The sequence below is a fragment of the Myiozetetes cayanensis genome, unplaced genomic scaffold (genome assembly GCF_022539395.1).
Source record: "Myiozetetes cayanensis isolate MyiCay16 unplaced genomic scaffold, myiCay2020 scf20-37, whole genome shotgun sequence".
NCBI lineage: Eukaryota > Metazoa > Chordata > Aves > Passeriformes > Tyrannidae > Myiozetetes > Myiozetetes cayanensis.
Genome location: NW_026087412.1, coordinates 3,802,654 through 3,820,830, shown reverse-complemented (window position 1 = coordinate 3,820,830; position 18,177 = coordinate 3,802,654). Strand labels below are relative to the sequence as shown.

The window sequence follows — 18,177 nt, the reverse complement described above, 5'->3', positions numbered from 1 at the left end:
ATTCCTGTGAGACAATTAGCATGCTTTTTAGAATTCCTTCTTATTGTTTTTAAAACTGGATCAGCAGCCACTCAATCAGGCTGAGCAGTGCCTGTGCTGGACATTCTGTGGTGGGAATGCTCTGGTGCAGGGTGAAGGCAATGCCCTTGGTGGTGGCTGTGAAGAGGAGCTGTGTATTCAGGCTGTATGCTCTCAAAGCACCCTTTTGAGGGTCCTTCCCTTCTGTGTCCTATCTCCCTGTTTGCTTTTGAGGTACAGTATTGGAGCCGAGTCCTGTATTTTTAGGACAGGCTGGGTTTCTGACTGATTACAGGACACTTGGAGACAATTGACAAATCCCATTCTCAGCTTGTTTCCTTTAGATTTAGGCTGGGCAAACAAAGCAATTTTTTATAATATATATGTATATCAGCTTGACTACTTCTCCTGCAATTCAATCTGTGTGTAATCCTTTCAGCACCCAGTGCTCCCAGCTTCTTGGCGTTCTCTGAAATCACTTGCACTACACTCAATGTGTCTTGGGGCGAGCCGACAGCAGCAAATGGAGTCCTGCAGGGTTATCGAGTAGTCTATGAGCCTCTGGCTCCCGTCCAGGGTAAGAAAGACCTCTGATCATACATATTCATGGGGAAGTGACAGAATAGTACTGTAGTATCTTTCATCTCTGCCCAATTTCCCACTTGCTCTCTGCCATTTTCCAAGAGAAGCCAGGTGGCAAGGGGTAAGTAAAACAATTCCACTTTTGCCAAAACCGTTCAGCGAGCCGTAATATTGTGGAATACGGCTTTTGTCTGTCCCCTCTCATCTTCTTGCACAAACTATAGCCTGTGTGATTTGAAAAGTCATTTTATGGCCGTCATTACCTGGGCTGGGCGAAGAGGGGAAGCTCAGCCTGAGAGTCCCTGATTGTCTCCCCGCTGAGGGAAACTGCTGAGTAGGCTCCATCCCGGAATAGTCGTCAGACACATTTGTGTTGCTTATCACGTCGTGTGTCACTCCTGCTATCGCAGAGATTGCCTGGGCATCAAGTGTGCTCATCATCACTGGCACTGCTGCTGGCTGACGAGGGGGTGACTGCTGGGGAGTCGTAGTTGTGTCTTTACGAAGAGTTTTCCAAGCAGCGTTTTTAACCCAGCACTGGATTTAAGTTGGACCACCACAAGGTGCTGGCCACAAACGTTTCGTTAATTTACCAGAGCAGCAACAGAGAAGGTTTTGGCAATTCCTCTGAAAACAAATGTAAATTCACTCCAAAGGTGAATTAGAAAAGATGACAAAGTTTGTGGATGGTCTTATTAGTATTTTTATATTCCTGGTAGATTGCCAATCGTTCAATAGGATGTCCAGCTTTGGCAGGGTGACAGCAGGGAGAGTAATTTCAGCCATTGTCAATCCATTTTAAACTCTTTTCCGAAGAAATAAGGATATCAATCACCTGTATTTGCTTCTTCTGTAAGGAATTATGATCTATACTGTCTGAATATCCACGTCTCTTGCACAGAGAAAGTTATATTGAGGATTGAAAACACAAGAATAAAAGCACTGTCAGCCTTTACGGTTGGCAGGTTTGAGCACAAAGAGCTAATGCAGAAAACACTTCTAATTCTGACCAAGAAATGTGCATAGGGTATGCAGGAGGTTTGGGCTGTTTGGGCATTTCCTGCCTTTTATTCATTCCTACACAATGTTTAAGAATACAATTTTTCCCCTGAAAATATGGAAGTGTCAGATCATGTTTTGTCTTCATGCATTTGACTTAACATCCTCAGAACCTTTGTTTTCTTTTCTTCTCTTCCCCACCTCTGCTTGTGCTGCTTCTGAGTCCAGCTTGTCTCTCCTTCCCCTGATGGGAGCAGGGAGGTTATGGAGGGCTCTTCCTCAGATTCAAAAGTTTTGCCTACATTTATTTTCCAGTCTCTACCCATTTGCTCCTGTGCCAACATTTTTCTTTCAGCAAACATATTTATTCTCCTGCCACGGTAAGGAATCCCTCCCTTGATGCCATCATTTTCCTCTGGTAGAAAAGCCGTGCTCCTTTATTTAGAGAGCAAGGTAGAGCCAAATGTGAAGATGGAGCAGGTGACAGTGCCAAATGCAGCAGGAGGCAGGTGGGGCCAGCACTGGTGGATCCTGGTGATCACTGGTGATCCCAGAGGATCATTCCAGCCCCAGCTCTCACCTCCTCCATGCCAGCACTACAGTGCAACAATGGATGGACCAAGCCTTCTGGAGCTTTTTCCTGCATCCCTTGACTTTCCACCCGTTCATAATTTTGACCTGAGCACCCTTGTCGTGGTGACCCCTCCTGCCATCCCACTACCTCTCCCAACATTTACCTGCCCATTTTTCCAGGCTTTCCAACAGTAACCTGTTCTTTAGCACAGTTTTCTCCCTGTTTGACCTTTTATTGTTTAAGCTTTACACTGTTATGTTTTACACAATAATAGACAACAGAATTGCCCTGGAGCCTTTTTTAACAGTTCTTTTTTTTTTTTTTGAACATAACTTCAAACTGACAAATGCCTCCTGATTTGTCTCAGAGAAATGAAATAGTTCACCTACAGAAGGAGTGAGCACTTTTACTGCTTCCTCGTTAGCCAAGGAAAGATTCCCTGAATTATAAATTGTATCTGAGAGAAAACTTGGAACAGAAATCGCTTAGACATTATTCTTTAATTAACTGGTAAAAACTGAAAGCATCATCTTGATTTGCATAAAATAAGCATCTGGATTGAAAAACATCTTCCTTCTGCATTTTTCTGGAAAGATAAACTAGCAAGCAGCCATTTCTAGTGGGAAAAACCTTCTCCCCCTTCCTATCTTCTTGGTTTGAAATGAGTTATGTAGATCTACAGGACCAGAAAAATGCCAAAAGGACTCTCTAAATTTGAACCTTCTGTTCTGTAAAATACTTTATAAATCAACTTCTTTCCATTGACTTACTTTTAGAAAATTTCAGTGAAAACTAGATTTTTTTTTCCTCTCAAAGCATTCATTGCCCCTCTGCCCTTTCTGCAGCATTGAGAACCTAAAGGTGAAACTACTATAAACCTCAATGAAGGAAACACCTCTGATTTTAATTCATCCCCATAAGAAAAATTATGAGAGAGTGAGAGGAGTGAAACACAAGTCACAACTCCAGCCTTTTTAAGCTCAGAGTGCTTTGATTGCACCTCCTGTTGCTGTGGCATTTGCAGCCCCCAGGTCCCTGTGGGGTGCACACAGCCCTTATTCTGCACCCACGTGGTGATGGTGGACGTGGTAGGATGAGGTGAATGGAACAAACCTGGCCCTTGTTTCCTCCTCCAGGCAGTGTTGCAGGTTATTTGGTGAAGCACCAATGGAGAAATGCTTGCTTAGGAAACAACTTGCAGCGTGTACTCCCCTTCGTTTACCTCCCTCTTTCTTCCCAGAGTAATTAGTGAAGTTACATGTAGTCTCTTGGTAATTTCCCAGTTGTGTTGTAAGGTTTTTTCCTTGTCAGTACCCACTTATCAAGCTTAAACTCTAATTATACTTATCAGTGCTGAAAATTGGCTATTATCACTACTTAAACTCCTGCTAATTGTAAGAAATACTTTCTTAGCAAACTGTTAGATAATTTTACTTACCATCTAGATGCAATAAGCTCCACTTGATTTCTATTTTGGCATTGCAACTTTCTCTTATTTTTTTTATCTGCGTGGCTGTTCCAGGGGTGAGCAAGGTGGTGACTGTGGACATTAAAGGGAACTGGCAGCGCTGGTTGAAGGTCCGTGATCTCACCAAGGGCATGACCTATTTATTCCGAGTGCAAGCCCGAACCATTGCCTATGGACCTGAACTGCAAGCCAACATCACAGCTGGGCCAGCAGAAGGTAAGTGGAACCATAAAAGCAAGTCACAGGCCAGAGCAGTTATACAAACATAGGGGAACAGTGCACTCAGGGAATCTCCAAGCCAAGGAGAAGCTGAGTCACAAGAGCTCAGGATGTGATTCAGTGGGTTTCACAACTGCCCACGAAAAACACGTTTCATTTTTCCTGAAATCCGTAAGTCTGATGTGAATAAACAAAACAGTGTAAATAAATCATAATGCAGACGGGGCTAGCCAGGGATTTCAGAGCTGCAGCCTGACAGCGCTGTGCATAATTCTGACTGTACTGCTCTGCGGTGGGAGCCAGAACTGGAAGAACTGCCGAGACCAGCAGAGGTTCCTGGGTATAAAACCAGAAAGAATTTACAATTATTCTCTCCTGACACGTTGGCTTATTGAGAGGGAGAGATCTGTGGATTTCTTGATGTGTCAAGAGCAGCTACAGGCTGTGCAGCAGCGCTCCCTGCTTGGGTCAGCGTCTGTACCCGAAGAGCTGGTTTTCTTATTTGATCAGTGATTTTGATAAACACATAATCTAACAAGGTAAATGCCCTCCAATGATACCAGCCTGTCAAGTGAATCACAGAACATCAGTGCAGTGGTCACAGTTCCTATTTTTGGTTGTTTTCCACATCCACAGTCTAACTCTCACACCACACCACAAAGCAAGAATCTTTTCTAATGTGCTCACGGCATCTTCGCAAGCCAGTGGGCAGTGGCTGTCCCCACCACCCTCTCCCTGAAACTCAGGAGGGTGGTTTCACCTCTAAAGTCAGAAATAGCAGTGGCAGTGTGCAACCTTGGTAATGCTAATGGGTAAAATGAGAGTGCTTTTTCCTCTTGCCTTCTTCACACAGGTACCTTGTTCTTGGGATTGTCTGTGTAGGGCCAGGAGCTGGACTGTGATGATCCTAGTGGGTCCCTTCCAACTCAGGATATTCTAGGATACTGTGATTCCATGAGCTGTAAACCCCAGCCTTTGATATGTAACTGCTGTTACTAGAACTAGTGAAAAAATTAGGACAGTAACATATTGAGCTGCTTGATGTTGCATATTTGTTGACCAACATTGCTAGATAATTTTTTCCCCCTAAATCAGTAGAAGAAATTCATACTGCAGTCTGTCTCTGATGCCACCCCCATTTGCTATTCTCTTTCCATCCTTCAGGGTCTCCTGGCTCCCCTCAGGAAATTCTGGTGACAAAATCTTCTTCTGGGCTGACGCTGCGATGGACTGAGGGAGATTCAGGAGAAAAACCCACAACTGGTTACATTATAGAGGCACGACCCTCAGGTAAGCCATGGGAAACACAGAGAGCTTGATGTCATGAGTTCCCTTCCTTCAGTCCATGCTGGAAGCCATCCACACTGGAGAGGCTGTTTGTCATCCCAGGAAGGTAATGGGATTTTGTGAGAGAACGTGTTTCCAGACACTATTAAGCTGTTACTGGTTTATTATGTGGTTTAGCATATTTTCTCCTCTTTAGGAGCAGTCACAGAAAATTACCCCGACTGCTCTGGCTTTCACTGTGCTACATCACTGGAAAATCATCCAACAGATGAACTAATATAGTTAATAATTAAAAGTCATTTAAATGCTTACAGCATCTTTCATGCACAAGGACTAATAAGTATTTGCAAGCTGTATTTTGAGGACCTCAGATAGAAATCTGTCCTCTTCTGCAGCAGAGCACAGCAGCTAATTACTGTTTTACTGTTAATAATGGGGCCAGGACTTCAGCACCGTGAACACGTTGCTTTCCCAATTTGTTCTGCAGGGAGGGCATTGAGTGGGGGGGAAGGAATCCCCCACCACCACAGCTTTTCTCGGTGCTTTCCCAGAGCTCCTTTGCTAGTGGGATTTGCATCTTACTGAAGCTGTTCTCTGCTTTTTGTGGAATATTTCCCCTCTTGGACAAGGTAATTTTAAAAGTCAGCGTGTGCTCCAGCCTGTTCGCAGCCGCTCCCAGCTTGGTACTCCTTGCAAATTCAATAAGCACACACTTTCTGGTAACTGAGTCATTAAGGAAAGACAGAGAGTGCTGCCAGACCCCTGTGTAATCTCACTTGATAACTTCCCTCCACTCTGACAGTGAATGTTGATAACCCTTCTCCGGGTACAGTTTTCCAGCTGGTGATACATCTACCAGATACTTGTTTCACGTGGGCCGTGTTTGAATGTCACCAAGTCAAAAGCTTTGCTGAAGTCAGGATAGATGATGTCTGCTCTTTCTCCTCTATTGACAAGGTCTGCTACTCTGTCACAGAAGGAAATTAGACATGATTTATACTTGACATATCCATGTTGGCTACTTGTTCTTTCTTTTTTTACTTCTAGGTGCTTGCACACTGCTTGATTATGTATTGATTAAAGGATTGCTTATCTGTTTGATTATATAAAGGACCCTGTTTCTTATTTTTGTCTTGAATGTAAGGTTGCATTTAAAACCACTGATTCTAATCACATTTAACCAGACCAGTAACAAAATTATTGCCTGCATTTCTGAGGTCATCCCTGAAGATGCAGATTTCCATACCTGTATCTGATAGAATTTGCTCTGTAGTGAGGCTCTGCTCTGACCCTGAAATTTCTTTCTTATTTCTGTCATTTAACTTGACAATTGTTTTCAAAATGAAATCAAAGGAAATGGGTGCCTTCTCACTGGAGTTTCCCAGAGTGATCAAGTTTTCTTTCAATTAGAGGCATGGCACTGCTGTGCTTCTATTTCACTTACATCAGCTTTTTGATTTCTGTCCTTATTTCTTCATAGGTAGAAAATACTTTCTTATATGAACAGCACTAAACAGTGCAATTTAAACCAAACCTGTTCATTGAAGCTCACTTACCAGCTTACATTTTCTTCAAACAGATTTTTGTGAGCAAGAGTATTTTAGGGGGAAACCTGCAGCCCATGTACAGATTGAATGCAAGCTTGGAAATTCAACTCATGAGAGTGGTGACACTGCAAACTCATCTGTTTGTCTCACCATTGGATGTGTACAAACATTTCTCAGTTCATGGCTAAGGATGTAGGATTTGTGGCCTGCTCTTTTTGAGTTGGAAGAAAATAGTCCCTGCAAGGCAGGTCTGAGCTGAATTAACCCTGGGTCACTTTTGCTGGCCCCACTCCACTGATCCTGGAAACACACAGAAGAGGTCTTATTCTCCTGCTCTTGCAACCTGACTGTTGAGGCATTTAATTCCTCTTCAGATTATTTTAATCCTATTCATGCTGCTGCAGCAAATGAACTCGGCATTTGTGTGCTGGATTCTCATCCTTCGTTCTGGTGCAGCTGTAGGAAGCGTGAAATGTGATCCAGGAGAGGAGACAGACTAATTGGAAGGTTTGCTTATTCCACCCGAGCGTCGGCTTCCTCCCTGTGCTGCTTTTCTTCCTCATCTCTGCACCCAAGAGTTTGAAATCTGAATTACGGGCTTAACAAAAGCAGGGAACTAATTCCTCCTGTCAGGGCTGGTCATTCAGAGCAGCTCCTGTTTCAATATCATTCTAATAATTTGCTTTTGCATGTTGATTTATACGGGTTGTAGAGCGTGGATTGGAGCAACCTTTGTTTTTAAGGATTTTTTGCCCAAAAGAAGAGCAGTTGACTTGTGGCCTTCACATAAAATCAAGGGAGGAAAAGATATTCATCCTTCTGAGGTCAAAGAAGGGGCGTTGAGCCGACAAATGAAAAGCTTTAGCTTGTTGCCAATATTTAAATGCAATACCACTACCTTAGTGTTTCACATCTCAAGTGTCATCTATTATAGGCCTCATTACCCCAAACGTTAAATGCTGTATCATCTCATTTTCCCTGCTGTAGTTCCCTGCCAAGACTCTTCCATCAGAGTAGGAGGGTGGCTTTCTGTCAGAAATGGCAAACCCTACTCCCTTTTGTCACTTCCCTTCAAGTTTTTCGGAGTCCTGCTGTGTCTCCCAGGGCTTTGCTGCCCTGCTGGGTTTAGCAATGGTGGCAGCAGGCAGCTGAGACTGTTCATTTGATTTCCCTGTTTCTCTGCTGGGTTTATGGAAGGTGACCAGGCTCACTACCTCCTCTGCATTTTGAGTACGCTCAGACATAGGGATGAAGCAGGCAAACCAATATTTTTTCTGGAGTGATCTGTGCTGGAGGAAGACATTACAGAAACAGAAGAGTTTTTCTTTTCCTTCAACTTCTCTGCCCCTGGAGAAATGGATTCCAGTTTAGCTCCTTGTGCATTACAAGAAATGCAATTAAGCAGCCTCTGTCTCTGCCATCGTAAGCGCTCCCTAGACATCAACTAGGCTGGCTGAGGAATGGGTAGTAGATCATGTCCTCAGCTCTTACACAGAGGAAAAGAAAGAAATGGCACAAAGACGTTAAAGTTCCTGGAAAGAATGGAGAAGCTGATTTCACCCCTCTTTTCCCAACCCCAGTTCATATCCAAAGGCTCCTCTTGCTGTACTGTGCTTTAGTGGTGAGCACGTGGTCTGTGGAGAGCCAGCAGTCTCACGCAGACTTGCCTTCCCAATTATCCAGTGCTTGCAAAGGATGGATTTCTGTGTAATGCCCTGGGGATCCACAATGCCAGAAGTCCACCTAGAGATGTGGCTGTCCCCATGGGACCTTCATCCATGTATTGGCCTGCTGTGGTCATCTTCATCTGCTGGGCAGCCGTGGAGGTGTTTGGTCAGTTTGCTTCGTAGAATAATTTGGATTGGAAAAGACTTGTAGGATCATCAAGTCCAGCTGTAAACTTAACACTGCCCAGTCCACCACTAAACCACATCCCTGAGTGCCACATCTTCATGACTCATGTCTAGGCAACCTGTGCCAGTGCCTCACCACCCTCACCACTCGCCAGTGCCAAGAATTTCTTCCTGATGTCTAATCTAAACCTGCCCTCTGTCAGTGTGAAGCCATTTTCCCTTGTCCTGTCACTCCATGCCCTTGTAAAAAGTCCCTCTCCAGCTTCCAAGAGGATCAGTTCCATGAAGGCAGCAGACATTTCGGAGAAGAACCCATCTACTTGGAGAGGGGATTGTCCATCTCATGAACGCTGGGCTTTACTTCCCACGCCCCGAGGGCAGATCTCACTTCAGTTTTCCTTTCTGGTGTCTTGAGTAGTGTTTTTCTGTTTTCCTCCTTTATTTTTAACCAAATGGGGGAGCGCAGTGTCAGACATGGACACAAACCAGCACAAGTCAGTAAATTCAAAGTGAAGGGTGCAGCTGCATCGCCGGCATCTGCCATGGGGCCTTTTTCGCTTCTGCTGGCGAGCGACATGTCAGGGCTGACAGTTTGTCAGCCTTCACTTCCCATTCTTGTCCTTCCACTAGTTTGCATGATAATCCAGCCCTTTGCCTGTGACAAACACGGCCACGTTTTAATTGTGTCCTCTGTAGGAGGAACACCACCTGCATTCAGCCGGGCCTTAACTCCCGGCAGCTTCTCCCCTCATAAACCTCCTAATGTGTAATTAGGAGGGAGCTTTATGGCCGGGCTCTCCTTGTAGGCCGAGTTGAGGGGACAGGCCGGTGTTTAAGACCCAAATAACTGACAGCTCTCCATCTCCCCACGCTGCAGCAGGGCAGTGGGTTGTTAGTGGCTTGAGTTAGCAGAGCTGGGAGCCCTGGCCACTGACTGACAGTTTTATTTAGCATGGAGACCCTGATTAATGGCCTGTGCAGCCGGGCTGGCCCGCAGGGGCCGTGCGTGGCTGCGCTCGGCAGCGCCGCTCACACACGGGATGGTCGGCACCCGGCCAGGAGGGCTGGACCTTCTCTTAGGTCAGGGGTGGTTTCACCTTCCCCTGTCATTCAGATCTTCTCCCCCTGCCTGTACCTCAGGAGCAGATGGGACGAAGGTACCAGGGCTGGGAGGTGAAGGTCAAACCCCCTGTCAGTGGGAATAAGGATAGAGCAGGGGCTGGTGGAGCCTCGAAGGGAACAAGAAGCAAAATAAAATTTATCTTCTTCGAGGAGCCCTCCCTTTTCCATCCCACATTTAGGTTTTTTTAAAGAGGCTGAATGCCCAGTGAAAGGCAATGGGAATGAAGGCAGGGATTGATGTTACGGAAGGAAAAGCAAGGGCAGCCTCCCTTGGGCTCTTGCCTGGGACTGGCTGAGCCCTGCATGTCTTCATGTGAGTCTGGTATTGCAAACTTTGCTTTTTTCAGCAGTTTCTATGAGTTAATACCCAGTTGATGTCCCAGCCACAGCATGTGCATCTTTCCTCCCTAAACTGAGTGGAAAATGCTGTGTGTTGTGCACTAATGATTTTCCCCTGAACTTAAAGGCCAGTCTTTGCTATCACAGGTGACCTTCTAACGAATTCTCTTTCAGTTGAACTTCTAACATTTAGAGCACACCTAGTTTTGAGGGTTGGGGGGAAAGATGCAGTGAATGCATTCAGTGTGTTCAATATTTAATATTGAAGTTCACCACTGGAATAAAGTGCTTTTTTAGTTCGGATATATCTGACTGTGATCCCCATGTACAAAGAGGGGTCTGAATGTTCCAGATGGAGATAAGATAAAATAGTTGAGGCTCTGGAATTAAAAATCTTGTTGGCCAGGGCTTGGGAAGCCACAGATTATGCTGTACATAGCATTGGCTTGGGGTCAGCAGTGTGGAAGATGTAGGACATCCCTTTTCCCAGGCTGCCACCTTGCAGACTTCTGACCTCTGTAGCTGCATCACCACCTCTCTGGGATTCCAAGGATAACAAACTGGTTCCCATTTAGAATCCAAGGGGGCTAGGCAAGAGAATACATGGCCACCATCTAGAGCATCTCTGCATCCCTGTGAGACAGAAATCCCTCTGAAGAAACACCAGCATCCTTTGCTGCCCCACAGGATCACCACCATAGCCAAGGGGACAGAGATGTGGAAATGCAACACTGACTTCTCAAGGGTGGTTTTCCCAACTTACTGCAAGCTTTACAGAGTGGTTAAATGTACATGTCTTGGTCTGTTGGATTTTCTGCACTGTGCATCCTGATAGGTTTGAGAGAATGAGTGAGAAAGTGCATGTCTGAACAGTTGTGTTTGTTGTAATGAGTGCTGAACATTCATTTTTATTGTTGCTTTTCTTCTCCCATTTAAGTGGCTTTCAATGCAAACAAATTGCTTTTCAGACAATTCACAATGGGCTCAAATTCTCTTATTGCTGTTTACAAATGTGTTTATGAAAGCTTAGGCAATTCTAGCAATTATGGCAATATTTTATAGTCGTGAGATGCATCTCCTTGGTATTGGTGGTTGCAACAATCCAACTTTGAAAATGCATCCCTCACTTCACCCTCTTAGGAGAAACTAAATCCCAAGCTCCCTTTTTATTACATTGTAACTTCACATGGTAGAAATCATCTCGGCTTCTATTGCCCTGTAAAAGGGAAGTCAATATTTTATCTCTTGTTTTATAGCCATTGTAATACCCAGCTAATACATAACAATGGTACATTATGATAACTTCATTATACTCTGATCATGCTGGTGAATAATGTATTGGTCTGAATTTTAAGCATGGCAGGAAAATTACCTATTTTTATTGTTCTTTGGTTTTTCTCAAATGCAGCTGGAACAATAACATTTCAGCCTGCTTTTTGCATCCGCTGAGACTGCCAATCCTCATGACCAGAAGAGATGTAGTTCGGGGGTTGTTAGTCATTGTGTGTGTCTCCAGACATGCAGCACGGTGCAAATTACTGAGCCAATGCTTACTGATGCCAGAGTTAAAACATTCACATGGAAATGCACCTGCAGTGTTAATCAGTCCATCTTTGCTGCTGTTCCCTGTTGCACAGGAGTAGGCTGAGGGCCAAATTTTGCTCTATTACACCAGCACAGTTCTGGAATCACTGCGGTGACTCCAATTAATTTACACTCAGGTGAAGGCAAGGCAAATGAGAACAGATTCCTGCCTTACACTGCAGCAGTGGAACAAGTCACTGAGGGTAGTGCTGCTGGCTCCTGCTTTATTGTTGCCTTGATAACACCTCAAGCTCCAGAAGTCCTGCTGCTGCTGGAATCTCGCCGTGCAGAGGACTGTCTTTCAAAGCAGGCAGCTCCTGCGCTGGAGTCGTATCTATGCAGAGGTTATCATCCTACTCCCATAGCTGGGGGACATGCAGAGAAAAATAGACATTGCTGGAGCAGCTTTGATAACTAAAAGTAAGAGCCCAATGGGATACTTGTGAGGTCAGGTCTGTAAGAGCTACGCTGGTGTTTGGCCCCACGCATAGACAGTGACTCCATTTCCTCAGCGAAAGTGCTGGGCACGAGTTGTTACTGGAAAACAGTTCGGTTAGATTAATGTCTGATTCCTGCCCTCAAAATTATTGAGTGACATTTTTAATTATAGTTGGTTTTGTTCTTACTGGTACCAGCATCCGTCTTGTTGAAAGTTCATTCCATTGTAGTCAAGTGAGTTGAAGGTTGCGGGAATGGATCAGGGATGGGAATGGTGCCTGGTCTGGATGTGCCTCGGGATCAAAGTCATTAATGCTGTTGAGAATGGAGATTAACCTACTGAAACACTCCCCTCAGAATGGCATTGTGCTTCTAACGACTTTGAGAGGTTTGTAATGCAAAGAAAAACCTCGTTCCTGTTTAAAAATGGACAGCACAGAGTGCAGCTCCAGCTGGCTCGCTCTGCAGGCTGTGCCATGAGAAGGACATAACACTGTTGGTGTCGTGGAGCAAGCAGCACTCCAGTGACACCAGTCCCCCAGGCACCAGTTTACAAAAACTTCCCAAAACTTCCACTAGTGCAAGCCTCACCTCTGCGATTCCATAACAAAGCCATTTTCACAGTGTAGGAAGTAGGCAAAACCTTTGTGATTAGGACTGGCTAACGCAGCAGTTGCCTTGGGTTTACCTGCCCTGTCAAATGCCAGGCGTGCTGATGAGTGGCCTTACCTGATCAGGAGGGGCCCAGATGGCTGGGCAGCTGCTCTGGCCAGCTCAGGTCACCGTGGGTGCTGCTGATGATTTTAGAGGAGGCCTCTTCCATCTGGGCTATGATAAGACCCCCATCATGAATAAATGCGTTTACAGATGGGGCCGTGCAGGGCACTCTGACATTTATGTGCATCACGGAGCAGCCTTCAGGTGAGTATATCCACTGCCTGCAGCTCCAACACACAACTGATGACAGCCTCTTTCAGTGAGCAGGAGGAGGTGCCAGGTCACACAGCTCATGCCATTTCTCTCCTCGCTGCTTTCCTAGATGAAGGACTCTGGGATATGTTTGTGAAGGACATCCCTCGCAGCGCCACCTCCTACACAGTCGGCCTGGACAAGCTCAGGCAGGGTGTCACCTATGAATTTCGGGTGGTGGCTGTCAATGAATTTGGCTATGGAGAGCCAAGTGTTCCGTCTGTGGCAGTATCAGGTAATCATGGATTTTTTTTTTTTTACAAAAATATCTTTTTCAATGGAATTTCTCGGGGTTGGGAGAGAAAAGGGGGAAAAGGAACAACCCAGATTCTCTAGTTGCAACAAATAAGGAATGGCAGGTTGTTTTCACTTGTTTCAGGATAAAAGTGGAGTAATATAGTGGTGAGTCAAGGTTTGTAATTACAGTATGCTTTACTCTCAAGAGGAAAAATGCATGTGTGCCATTTTTAAGCTTGACAGAGAAGCTACTCAGAATGTTTATCAGTAAGATCTCTTGTCCTGAGACTAATTTACACAGTCTAGAATTTGTTTGCTTTCTCTCCCTTCCTAGTCTGTTGTGTTATTTGCTCCTCTTTCTTCTTTTCTTCCCCGAGATTATGTGATAAACATTTTCTGTGTAATTTTCTCAAAAATATGAGAGAGTGGTTTCACAAAATTATTCCTGATAATCCTCTGTGCTGGCAGTTCCAGTCCAGTGTGATGCCTCCAGCTGTCCTTCATCAAAACAGCTCATTGGTGATGCTTTCAGGCTCTTCCCACCCTCCCTGCCCTCTTGTGCTTATTCCCAGTAAACAGGGCTATGGCCTAAACATGCTTCCAAAATCCCCGTGAGCGGCCCAGGATTCTGATTTTCTGAAAGAACTTCAGTACCTGGAAAAGCAAGTTCCCCTCAGCTTGCCAGGGCTGGGCAGCTGGAGTTCAGTGGCCTGTGGTGAGGTGGGAGATCTTGTGCTGGGGACAGCTTTGCTGGGTGTCCTCTCACCCTCCCAGGTTGCTTCTGAGCAGCAGGTTTCACCCTTGCTGTGTCAGCAAAGACAAAGGGGAATAAAAGAACCTGATAAAACGGCTTTGTGATTCAAAATTCTGGAGAGTCCTGAGAACCTGGCAATGCTCCAGTATCTGGAGTGGCTTTTATCTCTTTGCTGCTCCAGTGAAAAGCATAAACACCATTCAAGAGCTACCCAGCAGGCAGGAGTAGCAAACACGGGCTGCTATTGCCATCGTGGCTGCGTTTGTCCTGACACAATTAACCACTTAGCCCAGGAGAGCTTCCATGGATTTCAGTGTGAGTGCTACCCCTGCTTTTCTTCTTCAGGACAAGGGCAGGGACAACCCACTTCAAACACCACGAGTCAGTGTTTTTCCTGTCTGTGGTTTTGCAGAGGCTGTAACACAATGTAAAGGATCAGCAATCATGTCAGTCTTTCCTTTCCTGGAAGACATTATTCCTCTGAAGCTGGGCATGCATCTCCTTGTGATGCTTTCTATAAATAAACTGCTTGTTTGTAGGTTCTCCACTTGAACAGAACTATTTAATTCAGCTCCTTTTGATGCTTCAGTGTTCCTCTCAAATTGCTGCATGAAAGTAAGAGGCTTCTGTTGAGATTCACAGTTATAAAAGTATAAAGCGTTTTAGGCTGACCACTTCAGCTGGCACAGGGAGGTATAAATTGCCCTGAATCTGCTCAGCCCAGCATGGCTTGTGCAGTTTGCCTTTAGGACTTTATTGGCCTGGACTGGCCTCCTAGCAAAGAAGAAGGGCTGCTTTTCCCTGCTGTAGAATACCCAGTGTTCTGGAACAAATTTAAGCTCATATTGTCAGGCTTACAACAGACTTGTATGCAGATCCAGGCTCAGGACAGTAAGGGAAAGAGAGTGCCTGGGTTTGGTGCTAGTGAGGGGTTGATGTTGGTCTCCTGGCATTGCCCATTCCTGCCAGGTGGTGTTCCACTTTCTGGACTACAGGGGAATTATATACAACTTCTGGCTCAAGCTCCAGCAGCTGCATTTTTTCCCAAAGCTGAGGGAGCTAAAGAGAAGACAAAGAGAATGTCACCTCAAGAGAATAACAATACTTATTACTTTAAACCAAGATGGGCAAGATAACTCCAGAGAGGGGAAGTTAGTATCATTTTGTGTCTTAAATTGAGGTCAAATGGGGTGAAATGACCTGAGATTGCACAAAATCCAGGAAACTGAATTGATACCCATGTGCTGCACATCAGGCTTGGCTGAGCGGGTGGGAAGTGATATAGAGCAGCAGTGAATGCTGGAAGTTGGAGTTAATGGAGGTACTGAAAGACACTGAACCAAGTGTGCTTTTTTCCCTGGCACTGGCTGTATTTTTCAAAGAGCTACTGAGCAGCATTTTGGCAAGCCTCTTGAAAAGTGGACTAATCCTGGGTCATGACAGATGTAATAGTGGTTCCTTTGACCCAGGGAGTACTGAGCATAACATGGTAGTCAAGACTTGTAGGTGTGCAGAGCTGTGGGAAGTAACCTGCCTCTCTTCTCTTTGTGATAACTTGTTCTAAGGGATCCTGGAGCCCTGCTCCAGGTGTGTGAAAGGTGCTTGTAGAGATGGAACAGGTTGTCCAGAGAAGCTGTGGCTGCCCCATCCCTGGAAGTGTCCAAGGCCAGATTGGATTGGGCTTGGAGCAACCTGGGCCAGTGGAAGGTGTCCCTGCCCATGGCAGGGGGGTGAAACTGGATGATCTTTAAGGTTCCTGTGATTCTGTGTTGGAGTTGTGATTTGCTCCTGTTCTCTGCCGTCTCAGAAGTGTCAGAAAGCCCCTCAAAAGTGTGACTGCTCAGTAGACTATTTGACATCCTTTGAACACCTCTCTCTCCTGACCACCTAGGAAGCCTAATTTGCTTTTTGCTTTTTCAGCACAAACAGAAGCCCCTTTCTATGAGGAGTGGTGGTTTCTGCTGGTGATGGCTCTCTCAAGCCTGATCCTCATCCTCCTGGTGGTGTTTGCATTGGTCCTGCATGGCCAGAGCAAGAAGTACAAGAACTGCAACGGAGGTAAGGCTTTGTCTCCATGCTGTGCACACACTCTCAAGAGCTGTGAGAATCAGAAATATCTTCCCTTTGAACTCCTGATTTCATCAGCATGGACTGTCTCTTTTTGTTCGTCAGAAGACTCAGATCTTTTTGCTGTCTGGTTTGGTAGAAATGGCTCTTGCCCATAATCACCACTGGATCAGGGGTTGGATACTCACCAGCCATGGGCTCAGACAGGACAGCATCTGGAAGTCCCAGGGACTGTAGCAAAAGCCAAGGAGTCTGGGTCAAACATGTGGCAAAAGACCACAAATAAGGAATCAGCTGAGACTTTGTTTAGCTTTGTCATCATTCCCTGATAGATGGGGAGAAGGATAAAGATTTTGCTTTTCTGTGGCTGCACCCAATGCAGATATTCCAGATCTGTGTGGTGAGGACTATATCACAATTCCTGTATATTTAGAGTGCCCTGCACCTCACATTCCTTCCCTAAGCCAAGCTGCATTTCCTGGGCTGGGGGCCAAGAAGCCAGGAGGTGTCTTGGTTATCTGGACCTGTTAGACTTCAACCTATAATGAGCATCAAGCTTTGAATTTTCCTTTAGTTATGATTTTTACCGGTCTCCTTTCTTGAAAGGAAACAGGAGCTACCTGCTCTGTAACAGGAATGTTAAATAGTCCCCTTTTAAAAAGCCTAGTTCTTGAGCTCTGAATATAGTTTTTACCTTTTCTTCTCCCTACATGATAAAGTCCTGGAAGGGTTGTTCACATGTGTATTTCTCTGATAGGCTCCTCCACCTGCAGCAAGAATTGCTCTGGTGCCAGGAGGTGCCAGAAAAGGCACATTAATGAGTAGGATCAGGTGGCTGGGTCTTTGCACTACCTGTTCTTAGGGATTAATGTAATGAAGTCTTCCAGGCAGTATTTAGTAATTCAGTCCCAAAGTGAAGATCTTCTCTTTCTTTGTAATTCACTTCTAACAAGTGTTAGAAAATCAGATTTCAGTCCCATGAGATATGAGATGTATGAATACCGTGGCATTTTACCAAGTTAATACTATTACATATTTGTATGCACAGCTCATAGGAAATCTCTCATCTTCTTAGTTTTGCTCTGTGTTTGGGGGACAGACATGAAAAGACGGGTCTGACCTGTACTGTCAGAAATCCATGTTCACAGAGTCTTAATGCAGCCCTGAAATTGGAGCTGAGGATAAAGCACCTGCTTGTGGCAGCTTGTACCCAGCCCTTCTCCCTGGGCTGAGCTCACACCTTTGGGATTACAAAGAAGGAGCACAGGAGGGAACAAGCTCCTGCTGTATTTGGCCACAAGAAATAATATACTTTGCTGCTTTGCTGTATTTTCCTTCTTTTTCCCGTCCCCTGTCCTTGTTCCTGCCTTACATTGTCCAGTGATTTCTCACATCTGTGTCTTATCCTCATTACAGCTTTGACATCTTTTTCCCATTTGCTGTCCACTTGCCCTTTTCTTGCTTTCTTTCCTGCCTTTTATTTTTTTCTTTCTGTTTCCCCTTTTTCTGCCTTTTCTAGTTGTACTTTCTCTTGTTTTGTTTCAGTCAGCATGAATGGGATTCACAGCACCTGATTTAGGACATCTTCAGTGGCCACCCAAATTAGTCACCTATTTTCTATTTATAGCCAAAAGGCAAGAATAAGCACTTTTGGAGCATAGTTTGTCTGTGCTATTTTACTTACCTCTGAATGAAATGCATCCATCCATTCATAAATCCTATTTATTCCCCTCTTTTGGCTCCCTCTACCCCTTCACACTCCTGATACACTCCTTTCCTTCACTCTGTTCTTAGTTGCCCCTAAGAAAGGTAAAGAGAATTTCAAATAATTAAAAAAAAAGAAGGACAAGTTAGCTTCTACAGTTCTGTTTGAGGGGGGAAAGTGCCTTTGTTTCAGCTGAGTCTTTCATTGCCTGGCTCTAGGTAAAACCATCTCCAATGTGGAAGAGTCAGTCACCCTGGATAACGGAGGCTTCACTGCTCTGGAGCTCAACAGCAGACACCTGAACATCAAGAGCACCTTCTCAAAGAAAAATGGAACCAGGTAAGAAGTTGGGAGTGCCATGCTTTTGGAAGTGGCTTTTTATGTAGCTTCAAGCCACTGTTAAATAGGCAAAGGG

The 18,177-nt window shown here is 45.0% G+C and overlaps 1 protein-coding gene across 2 annotated transcripts in view; it reads left to right on the top strand.

The window, feature by feature from the left end:
* SDK1 (sidekick cell adhesion molecule 1) overlaps positions 1-18,177 on the top strand; it is a 390,932-nt gene that overhangs the window by 359,506 nt on the left and 13,249 nt on the right. For both annotated transcript variants that reach the window (XM_050317843.1, XM_050317842.1), the window contains 6 exons: positions 458-595; positions 3,696-3,857; positions 5,025-5,150; positions 13,070-13,234; positions 15,911-16,048; positions 17,981-18,101. In XM_050317843.1, the coding sequence (XP_050173800.1) occupies positions 458-595; positions 3,696-3,857; positions 5,025-5,150; positions 13,070-13,234; positions 15,911-16,048; positions 17,981-18,101 (850 nt within the window). The remainder of the gene's footprint in view (positions 1-457; positions 596-3,695; positions 3,858-5,024; positions 5,151-13,069; positions 13,235-15,910; positions 16,049-17,980; positions 18,102-18,177) is intronic.